This window comes from Anabrus simplex, chromosome 1, assembly GCF_040414725.1.
Source record: "Anabrus simplex isolate iqAnaSimp1 chromosome 1, ASM4041472v1, whole genome shotgun sequence".
Lineage (NCBI taxonomy): Eukaryota > Metazoa > Arthropoda > Insecta > Orthoptera > Tettigoniidae > Anabrus > Anabrus simplex.
Genome location: NC_090265.1, coordinates 535,276,791 through 535,289,813, shown reverse-complemented (window position 1 = coordinate 535,289,813; position 13,023 = coordinate 535,276,791). Strand labels below are relative to the sequence as shown.

At 36.5% G+C, this 13,023-nt stretch overlaps 1 protein-coding gene across 3 annotated transcripts in view; it reads left to right on the top strand.

Annotated features, from left to right (window-relative positions):
• Tsc1 (tuberous sclerosis 1 protein hamartin) overlaps positions 1-12,678 on the top strand; it is a 442,531-nt gene extending 429,853 nt beyond the window's left edge. For all 3 annotated transcript variants that reach the window (XM_067135484.2, XM_067135485.2, XM_067135482.2), the window contains one exon: positions 11,185-12,678. In XM_067135484.2, the coding sequence (XP_066991585.2) occupies positions 11,185-11,286 (102 nt within the window). In that variant the 3' untranslated portion in view covers positions 11,287-12,678. The remainder of the gene's footprint in view (positions 1-11,184) is intronic.
• The last annotated feature ends 345 nt before the right edge of the window (positions 12,679-13,023 follow it).

Sequence of the window (13,023 nt, the reverse complement as noted above, 5' to 3'; positions counted from 1 at the left end):
ACACATGTACAGAAGTCAGCAAATAAGGCCATAGTCATCACTTTCTTTGATTACCAGGGAATGGTGTACACTCATACGGTTCCAAGACACACTACAGTCACCACAGAGTACTACAAGAATGTCCAGCACCAACTGATGAAGGATCATTCTCCAGAAAATGAGGAACCTTGTTGGGCAGTGAGAGCTCCATAATGGTAATGCCTGACCTCGTGTCTCTACTGCAGTTACTGAGTTCCTGACAAGAAAAAGTATCTCCACAGTACCCCATCTGCCTTACAGCCCTGACCTGGCCCCGCATGTCTTTTTTCTCTACCTGCTGTGCAAAAAGAACCTTAAGGGCAGTGACAGCTATCGAGGGGTTCTGGCACAGTTGTCGAAGAATGGTTTCCTGCTTGTCTTCCAGGAATGACATACGCAGCGGGACAGGTGTATAAGCATTGAGTGGAGAGTATTTTGAAGGGGACAAAAGTTGAAATGTGTAATCTTTTGAAATGAAGTGTTTCGAGTAAATTGTACTAGTCTTTATTGAAGATTAATATTGCTTTCAAGACCAATAATGCAGATGCTAAAACATTCATATAATAGTAATAATAAGTCCAGTGTTTATGCTAAAACATTCATATAATAGTAATAATAAGTCCAGTGTTTACAAATTAAAGTGCGCCGAATATGATGCCACGTACGTTAGACAGACTGGTAGGAATTTTGCCATAGGCTACAAGGAACATGTAAATGCCAGTAAATGCAGAAGATTCTCTGCAATGAATGCACACATGAATGGTAGCAATCACAAGTTTTCCACGATTAATCAAGACATTAAACCAAATTAAAATAATAAGTGAGTTATTCCACCTTTTCAATACAAGTTAAATATTGTTTATTAAATAAAGTAGCTTCTAATGAAACAGTCTACAAGGAAATAGAACCAGTAATGAGCACAATCATAAAGAAACGCATTTCATTTTTTGGACATCTAATCAGGACACCAGAGATCAGGATCATCAGGAGAATAGTAGAAAAATTATGGAATAGTAAGTGCAACATTAAGTGGATTACAGAAATCAAGGAAGATATGGATGAACTACAAATGACAGTGGAAGACCTAAGAAACAAAACCGACAAAATCAAGAAACTCACAGACAAGCAAACCAGGCTGCAAATCGGAATCGACAAACAGACAATGGGAAGGGTGATTTCCAATGAAGAAAGAAGGATAAGATCAGAGAGAATGAAGAAGTACTGGCCTGACAGGAAACTGAAAAATTCTTTGTATAAAGTTGGCTAGAGTGGTCCAGTGAAGGCCATAAAATGTAAATTTAAAAAAATTAAAATAAATAAACAATTAATGGGACTAGTTTCGACCTATTTAAAGGTCACCTTCAGCCATATCTTGTGTAGAACAGAATATTTGAAACACAGTGGTTTTAAAGATGGTCATAAAACATAGAAGTCTGACACTATGAAAAATTGTTTTCAGAATTTCCTGAAAACACTTTTATTGTAAGATAGTTCACTTAGCTGTATATTCTTGTACATTCCTACAGCTAAGTGAACTAATATTCTTACAATAAAAGTGTTTTCAGGAAATTCTGGAAACAATTTTTCATAGTGTCAGATTTCTATGTTTTAGGACCATCTTTAAAACCACTGTGTTTCAAATTTAATTTGTATTGAAAAGGTGGAATAATTCACTTATTATTTTAATTTGGTTTAATCAAGGTTCATAACGAACCCATAACATGAAATTAATTTCTCTAGATAATCAAGACATGAAAATTATCTAAACAACCAAAAAGGAAAATACTTAAACATCCTTGAAAGGCATAACCATGCATATAATCTTAATGCAATTACAGAAGAAACAATGTATTACACTAGCTTGTAATTTTTTTTGTTCCTCTGGTAAAAGATTTAATAGGTGATCTTACCTAACTTAGGTATGCCAAGTTCAAATATGCTTTCAGTTTGTCCGTATCACATAAGGATTTTTCATAGTGGGCTCATCACATCGTTTAATATCATGATTTTGACTACATTTCACTCAATTTTGACACCCCTTAATGATTTCTAAAGAAAAATTATTTAATAGGTAACCGTAAAACTGCCTGCAGTTTCTGCTGGGTGGATTTATTAGTTCAGTAGTTGCTGTTGCCAGTCCCAAGCCCGGAGAAAAGAGGAGGGTTGGCTTAAAGCCGTAAAATAACAGCCAGAAAATAAACATCCTGAGGCAAATAAAGAGCACGATGGTTCCACATATTAGTGGCGGTACCCCAACAGCATCTGTTACACATGTTAGTGGCAGCTGAATAAATATCCTCAGCAGCTAAAAGCCATAGTTGTAAATCGGAACTTGCTCCACTTAAGGTTGATAACCTGTGATAGTCAGATATGGAAAAGTCTTTTAGTAAAAGAATTCCACCATCCAACCCATTAAGAATGGAGAAGACTACATGGATTCGATGGGTAGTCACCTGAAAGACAAGAATGAATTTGAACACTCAAAAATACATACATATAACCAAACAAACATAGAATCAAACGGAGGCATTTTAACTACATAGTGACGAACAATATAAACTCCGTACTGAAAACCGGAAAGCTCAAGAACTTCACAGATGAAATAGGCAAAATATTCTTCTGGTAGGGCTCCAAGAAATGAGAAATTTAATAGAAAATCCATTTGAATCTCAAGGTTATAGATTGTACAATGGGAATCCAGGCCAAAGCATCAATCAATCAATCAATCAGTCACTACTGATCTGCATTTAGGGCAGTCGCCCAGGTGGCAGATTCCCTATCGGTTGTTTTCCTAGCCTTTTCTTAAATGATCGCAAAGAAATTGGAAAATTATTGAACATTTTCCTTGGTAAGTTATTCCAATCCCTAACTCCCCTTCCTATAAACGAATATTTGCTCCAATTTGTCCTCTTGAATTCCAACTTTATCTTCATATTGTGATCTTTCCTATTTTTAAAGACACCACTCAAACTTATTTATCTACTGATGTCCTCCCACGCCATCTCTCCACTGACAGCTCGGAACATACCACTTATGATATAGATATAGATATGATATAGATATAGATATGATATAGATATTACATACCACTTAATCGAGCAGCTCGTCTCCTTTCTCCCAAGTCTTCTCAGCCCAAACTTTGCAACATTTTTGTAACGCTACTCTTTTGTCAGAACTCACCCAGAACAAATTAAGCTGCTTTTCTTTGGATTTTTTCCAGTTCTTGAATCAAGTAATCCTAGTGAGGGTCCCATACACTGGGACCATACTCTAGTTGGGGTCTTACCAGAAACTTATATGCCCTCTCCTTTACATCCTTACTACAACCCCTAAATACCCTCATAACCATGTGCAGAGATCTGTACCCTTTATTAACAATCATATTTATGTGATTACCCCAATGAAGGTCTTCTCTTATATTAACACCTAGATATTTACAATGATCCCCAAAAGGACCTTTCACCCCATCAACACAGTAATTAAAACTGAAATGACTTTTCCTATTTGTGAAACTCACAACCTAACTTTTAACCCCATTTATCATCATACCATTGCCCACCGTCCATCTCACAACACTATCGAAGTCACCCTGCAGCCGCTCACAATCTTGTAACTTATTTATTACTCTGTACAAAATAACATCATCTGCAAAAAGCCTTATCTCTGATTCCACTTCTTTACACATATCGTTGATATATATAAGAAAACATAAAGGTCCAATAATACTGCCTTGAGGAATTCCCCTCTTAATTATTACAGGGTCAGATAAAGCTTAGCCTACTCTAATTCTCTTGAGTTCTATTTTCTAGAATATAGCCACCCATTCATTCACTCTTTTTTCTAGTCCAATAGCACTCATTTTTTCCAATAGTCTTCCATGATCTACCTTATCAAATGCCTTAGATAGGTCAATAGCAATACAGTCCATTTGGCCTCCTGAATCCAGGATATCTGCTATATCTTGCTGAAATCCTACAAGCTGAGCTTCAATGGAATAACCTTTCCTAAACCCAAACTGCCTTCTGTCAAACCAGTTATTAATTTTGCAAACATGTCTAATATAATCAGAAAGAATGCTTTCCCAAAGCTTGCATGCAATGCATGTCAAACTGACTGGCCTGTAATTTGCAGCTTTATGTCTATCACCCTTTCCTTTATACACAGGGCTACTATAGAACTCTTCATTCATTTGGTATAGCTCCTTCAACCAAACAATAATCAAATAAGTATTCCAAATATGGTACTATATCCCAACCCATTGCCTTTAGTATATCCCCAGAAATCTTATCAATTCCAGCTGCTTTTCTAGTTTTCAACTTTTGTATCTTACTGTAAATGTCATTGTTATCATAGGTAAATTTTAATTCTTCTTTAGTATTACTCACATCCCCTATCTGGACATTATCCTTTGTAACCAACAATCTTTACATACTGCTGACTGAATACTTCTGCCTTTTGAAGATCCTCGCATACACATTCCCCTTGTTCATTAATGATTCCTGGAATGTCCTCCTTTGAACCTGTTTCTGCCTGAAAGTACCTATACATACCCTTCCATTTTTCACTAAAATTTGTTGTATAGGCTATTTTTACATCGTGCTTCCTTAAAGAATTGGTAATTGGATGAATACTATGGTTACTGAAAATGAATTTAGCGTATTTTGATTTGACCCCTCTGTGTCGGTGTGACGTAAAGCAACTAGCAAAAACTTTTGGACGCTAGTGTATCATGGGGCAACTCACTTAAATATATTTTAAGTGGTAACTTTTAAAGTGCTTCCTCAACATTAAGGACAAACAAAACAGCTGTTAATGCATTTTAGACAAGCATTATCAAGGAAACTCTAGAGAAAGTGAGAGTGTGTATGCATGTTTTTTAACTATTTGTGTTTTAGTGTAAGGTTAATGTATCTTAGAATATGAGGAATTTTGGTTTATGATGTCAGATTCTCTGATGAAGAGAGTGGCCATCTCTGAAAATAAGTACAAATAATAATTGTGTAAACCAGGGCCTCTCAAATGCTCAAAATCTCACGCGTGCATATTGAGGCGCAGAGACTCCATGCACTGTGCATCATTCCACCTCGGCTCAACTCGGCTTGACTCGGATGGTGTAGTGCGCTGAGAGCGACGAAGCATTTGGTGATATACGGCTTGTTTATCAGTGAAATAGATAAGCGCAAGACAACAACATAATAATCGAACAACCTGTTTCAAAGAAAGCAAAGACTTCCGAAAGTCCATTTCAATCGAACTGGGAACTTTCGTTTTTCTTTGTCAGTCATGACGATAAAGCCAAATCCATAATCCGTTGGACAATAATTATGTGATAAGTTAATAAAAAAGATCTATTTTCCAATACAAAAGCTTTGTTCAAATTCTACGAGAATTTTTCGAAGGAGGATTTTCCTAAGCTGCATCGAGAAGCAGCTAAGATTATTTCTATGTTTGGTTCCACATGCATATGTGAAAGGTATTTTTTCCTGCTTTGACTTGTACGGAAACTAGATTGCGTGCGAGTAGGCCTATTTTTGATTGTAATTTAAAGAAGGCTCTCAAATTGCTGTCAGCCGGTCCCTTGTTGCAGGCATAACTGGTATCATTGCAAAGCTAAAGGAAAAGAAGAACTACAGGAGATAAGTTGTCTGCTCAAACCAAATTGAAAGAAGAGTGTTTTAACACCGGTAACATTGACCCATACAGCAGTGTCACCGCTCACCGCATATAAACATTTCACAGTAGGGGAGAATCAGCAGGGAAGGTGGAGAAGGCGAAGACAGGCCGAACGGGTGAGACAGGTGTAAGGGAAGTGGAGTGGGGGTTTGCACTCTGGTCAACCTAGTGGAGTCATCTCCTGCACCTTGCACCCGTGCAGTGCACGGCGCATGCATCCTGAGAGACCCTGGTGTAAAGTAACAAGTTTATAATAAATATTGACAGGGTGGACCTAACAACTACCTGTGGCATTTTTCCATAGCCATTAGTCTCAAACAATTTCGCATAATTTTTCGCCAATGAAAAAGACAATGTCCTTCTGGCTGATAAGGCATGTTACATAAACCATTTCCTTCATTATCTTCGTTCTCGTCATCATCACCATTAATTTCGGTTTTCTTTTCTTGATGCTGATGTGTGGTGAAATCTTCGATATTTTCTAATGCCGCCTCTGTCTCAACATATAGATCACTGGCCAAGTAATGCTCTGAATTGACATTACCATAATTACACTGTTCAAGAGTTTGTTGTAACACATCAGTATTTTCTCATATTATGGTTTCAACTTACAAATGTCATTTTTTTGTCCCATATTGGCATAAACTCAACTAAGGTTAGGTTGAATGGAGTATCCCGCCTTCCAATGCTTATTTGTTTTTTTATTGCTAGTCTATGTATTTATGTAACATAATCCAGCTTAAAATCTGATTACAATATTAAAAAGTACGTTTCATTCCAAATGTGGAATGTCTTCAGCTAAAAAAAATATACAAAAATTGGCATAAATGAAATAAAATAATTAAAAACACCATGAACCTACTACACTGGTGTAGCAGGTGGAGATGTGATACTCGCATGTGGCGCATCCTAGGTGGCAGATCGGGGGGTCCTAACCGGCTTGCCAGCGGACTTCAGCTAAATAAAATAGCTCTCGCAGACCAAACACACATCCCCATGTGGGTGGGGGTACGCAGGCGAAGATTGCACCCATGGTATTCCCTGCCTGTCGTAAGGGGCGACCAAGGGACAAGAGTATTAGAACCATGAGACTACTTGTAATTAGAATTATCATGCGGGGAACACCATGGGTCACCTTTACTTGCATGTAGTACCCACCATGTTAGGTACACAGTAGGTTTGTGATTAGTAAAAACGGTGTGTGAATCAGGGTGAGTTTTACAGTACCTGTGATTAGTACCACTATATGAGCGACACCATGGGCGAGCAACACGATGGGTCTGCCTTGCCTATGATTAGCACCAACTATGTGAGGAACACCACGAGATAGTAAGAGTCTCTGTGATTAATACACTTACGAGGGGAACACCATAGGTTTGCGGTGCCTGTGAATGGTGCCGCAATGTGAGAAACACCATAGGTCTGCATTACATGTGTGTATTACATTGTGTGTGAGTAGTATCATAATGTGTGGAATACCACGAGTCTACGCTACTTTTGATTAGTACCACAACATGACAAATATCATGGTTCTACTTTTCTAGCATTACGTACCATTATGAGGGGCTGATGACCTGGATTTTTGACCCCTTTAGACTACAAGCATCATCGATTCAGGACTGTGCTTTAGAAGCAGTCCCTTGGTCAGTACTACTATTGTTTAACGCTAGTTTCTGGGAATGTGGGGGATTGCGGGTCGGATCCACTGATTGTTTTAAATTAAATTCTTCATCATTACGTTTTGAATTCTGGTCAGTGGAAGATTTCGGACTTAAATTGTCATTAAATTTCTTCTCATTTCGTGCCATTAGGGGCCGATGACCTAGATGTTAGGCCCCTTTAAACAATGAGCATCATTGTCATCGAAATAAAAAACGCTTATGATGATGATGATGATGATATAAAATGTTCTTTCAGGTTGGGTTAAAACCTCAACAAGTCAGTGTTCAAGTTTGAGATAAAATCTGTCGTAAGGGATCCTCTTTCTTTCGAGGCTGGAGAAGTATGTACTCATAGTGTCTTGAGGATAGACTTAAAATGTAAAATTTTAAAATATGATGTTTGGAGGAAATTCCTAATGGAGTTAAAAAGAAACTTCTAGAACTATTTAAAGATGAGAGAGTTAATAGGTCCCATTTACCTTCTGAAGACCTCAAAGGTTTAAAACAATAAATAAATGACAACGATCTTATAATCACAAAGGTCGATAAAGGTAATGTGTCAGTCATCATGTACAAGAAAGAATACCTAGAAAAACCCTAGCATTCTTTTCAAGTAACACCTTTACTAAAATTTAAAAAGTCCGTACCAATTCTATCCAAAGGAAATTGAAACAGTTACTTAAGAACATTAATTTCATCCTTAATGATAAGTAAATCTCTGGTTTAATTAGTATGAACCCAAGACTACCTTTAGCAAGAGCTTTACCCAAAATACACAAACCCGACACACCCATAAGTCCGATTATTAATTTCAAAAACAGTCCTACTTATAAAATCTCTAAATTTATTCATAATTTTTTAAAAAAGCACTACACCTTTCAAAGTAGAACTACAATTACAAATGCAATTGAATTTTGCAAACCTACGAAGAACATAAAATTGAAACCATCTTTCACCTTGAATTTATTTGACGTTACCAATATGTATTCCAGCATCCCAACAAAAGAGACCCTTGATACAATCAAGAACAACTTAAGGATACACAAAAAACTTAGTAAACGTGAAATTGAAGAATAATTCATGCTACTTTTGGAATTTACACTCAACAACAATTATTTTTCCTTCGTTGACACAGTGTACCAACATAGAGATCTCCCGATGAGAGCCCCAGCATCGGGTATCTTAGCTGAAATTTACATGGATTTTTCAGAGAAACACAAAATTTTGAACGATGAAAAAGGCATTGTCGTCTGGCTAGGGTTTGTTGATGACATCTTTGTAATTTTGGATGAGCAAATTAATAGTAAGGGTAAGGGTGTATTCTGCCTGAAGACAGGTCCGAACCTCCGCAGAGATGTGCTTGAGCCGGAGTTTACGTACAGTAGGGTGAGGCCAGTTCCTTTCCGGTCCTCCATTCCCTTAACCCCCACCAACAACACGTGGCAACCCATCCAAATCTTCACCACGCCCAATGCTGCTTAACTTCAGAGATCTCACGGAATCCGGTGTTTCAACATGGCTACTGCCATTGGCTAGTAATGCCAGTTCAATAGACCAAATGAATAGTTTAGACCCTTCCATAAAATTTACATTAGAAACTCCGAAAAATAATATACTAAATTTTCTGGATATAACTATCAAAAGAAAAGAAGAAAACCTATCCTTTTCGATTTTCAGAAAACCAACTATACAGAAAGATTCACACCACCCTGAAGCACTTAAAAGTTCTTTTCTAAGCATGTTGAATGGATCCTTTAATATCCCCTTGTCCAAGAACAGTTTTCAGAAAGAAATTAACCTTATTACAAAATAGTGATGATAAGTAACGGTTATACAAAACAATACATTGATAGATTAATAAACAAAATAAAAAGTAAACCTCAAACGCAGCTGAAAAGAGAGCATAAAAAGAAAACTTGGCCTTCTTCACCTATAATAACGGAAATATTTATCAGATCAATAACATCTTCAAGAGACTTTTCAATACAGCCTTTCGTACCAGTAATAATAACCAACATCTAATATTTAATCACCAAAGTGTTGCAAGTAATAATAGATTTTTAAATTCGGGGATATATAAACTCAAGAGTGTAGACTGTGAAATTTCTCATATTGGGCAAACAGGAAGAAATTTCCTACCAGGAACTGCCGAAAAATACAAGAGATATTCGGCCATGAGCTTACACATGACTGAATATAATCATAGTTTTACTGCAACAGAAAGAGACTTAGCCATTTTGCGAAATTTAAATAAGGGTAAATTGATGATTATGTTAGAAAACATTTATATTGAGATTGATCAAAAACAGAATCCTAGTCAGAATGTAAATGAAATAACTGATAATATAAATATACTGTTGGAAGAGGCTTCCAACCTAGATTTATTTAGGAAGGCCATTAAAAAGGATCCGGAGAAACATCTCGTACGTTATCCTCCCGTCAGCTTCACTCCCCACAACATTTCCCCTACTTTTCTCTGAGTTTCCCCTCTTTCGCCTCATGCTCCTCTCATAGCCATACACTTGCACACTCAGTCAGTAAGGGAAGAAGTAAACAAATTTTCATTTCTTTCGTTACAGACTCCCTTCAACATCTTAAAACTTCAGAACAAAACAATAAATCTCAAACTCGAACATTGACTTATTGAGGTTTTTACCCAACATGAAGGAACATTTTATCTCATTATCATCATCATCATAAGTGTTTTTTATTTCATTTATGCCAATTTTGTATCTATTTTTAGCTGAAGATTTTCCACATTAGGAATGAAACATGTACTTTTTAACATTGCAATTAGATTTTAAATTGGATTATGTTACATAAATACATAGACTAGCAATAAAAAACAAATAAGTATTGGAAGGTGGGATTCTCCATTCAAGCTGATATTATGGTCTCTTAATCAGGGTGTGAGACAAACTTGGCTTTGTGAAAGCATTGACATACCATATTTGGCAACATTGCTTTCATTGCTTCTATGATCCAAATTACAGCATCAAGCACAGAGACAGATATTTCCTGGCCAAATGCTATCTTGGCCATCTTGGATCCATTCAGAATACACATATACTGGAAAGTGTTATGAAGGAAATTTACATTTTTTCCCATTATAGTAGCAAAATTTCCGTCCATTTCCACATCAGACAGCTTCCACTAAATTCGGTAAACTTACATGAATATTAAACCACAATTCATGGAATAAGGAAAATGTTGCAATATGGACAGTTTTCCATTTCATAAAGGTTCTGCTAAAGGTAAGTTTTATTGTAGTAGTTACATAACTGTCTGAGCGATGGTAGGACTTAGCTGGAAAGTACACAGGCGATTTCGGGTGCTAAGGCAGGGATCATGTCTTCCACTGCCCAGCACATCCTGGTGCTTAGAGAAAGAAAGGATTAATAAAGAATATAAGCGGGCGACGGTGTGATTGCAAACTAGTTTGTTGTGCCAAAAATCATTCTTTTCTTCCAAGGTTTTGTGGCTGTTTGAAGATAGGAATGCTCGGAGCTTAGTCTTTTGTGTTGGAATGTAAAATAATCCTGTTGCATGTATCAAGTAACTATCCAGGAATCTTCTTTACTTCATGCATTCTGTTGCATTTTTTAAATTGTGGAGCTCTGGGTGTAGTGTCGGCTATGACTTAATGCCACACCTGAGACCGGTGTGTCAGCTTAAAAGATTCACATTCAGCAATCAAGGTCATACAAGATATTACCTGTATTTAGCTCGGTTCTCTTGCAGGGGTTAATATGTGTCAACTAAGTAGATATACCTTTTTATTATTTAGAATTTGTAGTTCAGTACATTTAATTTTAATTGTTCTCCATTTTAGGTTATTGTGGACCAACCTGAGAATTCATCTGCTGAGCTGCCTAGTTCATCACATCATCAAACTGGCAGTGATCATCCAACCAATGCTGGGGATGAAGGATGAAAAAGGAACATCTTATAAAACAGGAGAAGTAGGCAACTGCAGCTTGTCAAGACATGCAGTAGACTGCAGTCAGTCAATATAATAATCATTTTCATCTTAGTCCCACATAGTAACTGGCCAGGTAGCTTAGTCTGGCAGTATACTCTAATCAGTAGGAAACTGAGGGAACATATTCAGTAGTTGTGTCTCTGAAGTATGCAAATCCACAAGATGTAAAATAATCTGTTTATATAAGAAGAAATGGAAAGAAGAAGAGCTCAACTATTTTTCATATGTCATCAGCTGCCTTTGAGGGCTGGATCCTGGCATTTGCCTATGTCAGTTTTGAATGATGCTTTGTGAATTGGATAATATTTCATTCTGCCTGAGCAATTCTAAGTGTCATAAATCGTCCTACTATTTCTCTAAACCAAATACTTTACTTTTGGCTCTCAGTACGGTTTCATTTCTGTATTCATGCCTTTAAAATCCTCTGTTCAGTTAACTACATTCCAGAAGGTATTTTTCTTCTGTATTCTGGACATACACCTGGTTGTTACACACAGAGTAAAATGGTGAGAATTCTAGGCCATGGTTATAGCTTTATAAAATTTTCTGAACTGATTTTTTGTTATGAAACTGAAAGTAATTCACATTTCATTGATAGTTCGGAAGGGGATAAGTATATTCTAATATGGAAGCAAATTATGCTTATAAAAGGGAAATATGGCACAAAATTCGTAACTTTATAGATTTTGATTTTTGTTTGTTTTTACCACACAAATCTTTGTAGGCCATTGACAAAAACAAGAAACAAGAAAAGGTGTGTTGATATTTTTTCTGAGAATTTTTTAGCCAGAAATGCACATCATCATGCAATGCATTCATTTCTCATATTTTGACCTGTAGTACCATTTCTGCTAAGAGAAATAATCTCCCTTGTCTGGCTTGAATGTTTGTGCAAAGGCAGTAATATAAAGCATATTTTTGTCCTTTTCTTTTAAAGAACAAATATCTTGCCTTATTGCTGAATATTTGTGTGTAAGGTGCAAATTAACATCTTAACATTAGATTCTTCATGTCCCTAATTTTTAATGCCAGCCATAATCAAACAAAATGTAAGTGCTCACTGTTTGGATAATACTCATGAACAAACAGTGTATTAAGAAAGCTTCTATTATGAAGTTATAAATGGGGGATTATTTTAAAAATCAGCACCACCTATTATTGTGTTTGAATGTTTCAGCTTTTTATCAGTTGTTTGGAGCTAGTTATAAAGATATTGTTTAATCTGTACAGTGACTTTAAGAGAAGCTTTCAGTTACAACTTGTAGCTATAAAGACCTTATTATTGTTGTGGCTTATATGTTATGTTCAAAATCTGTACTATTTTACAATAAAATGTTAATTTCACTTGTTTTGTTCTTGTTCATATATGTATATGTATATGTTGACTCCATAGTCCAAAGGCTGGTTGGATCCCTTCCACCATGGCTTGTCCTTGAGCATCACTAAATACGCATACTAAGGAAATGAGAAGTGAATTGGTTTCCTTGTTATTTTCCCCACAGAGGCAGAAGATGCTATTACTTATATCAGTCCACCAAGCCTTCTGAAGGAACCCTACAAACAATACATTCTCACCCTTTGTCACAGGGACTGGCTGCATAAGAAATGCCATTACTGTAATTGTTCATACCCCAATCCTTTTCATACTATCAGGACCACACCTGAGGATTAATTCTCACTTTTTCCCAT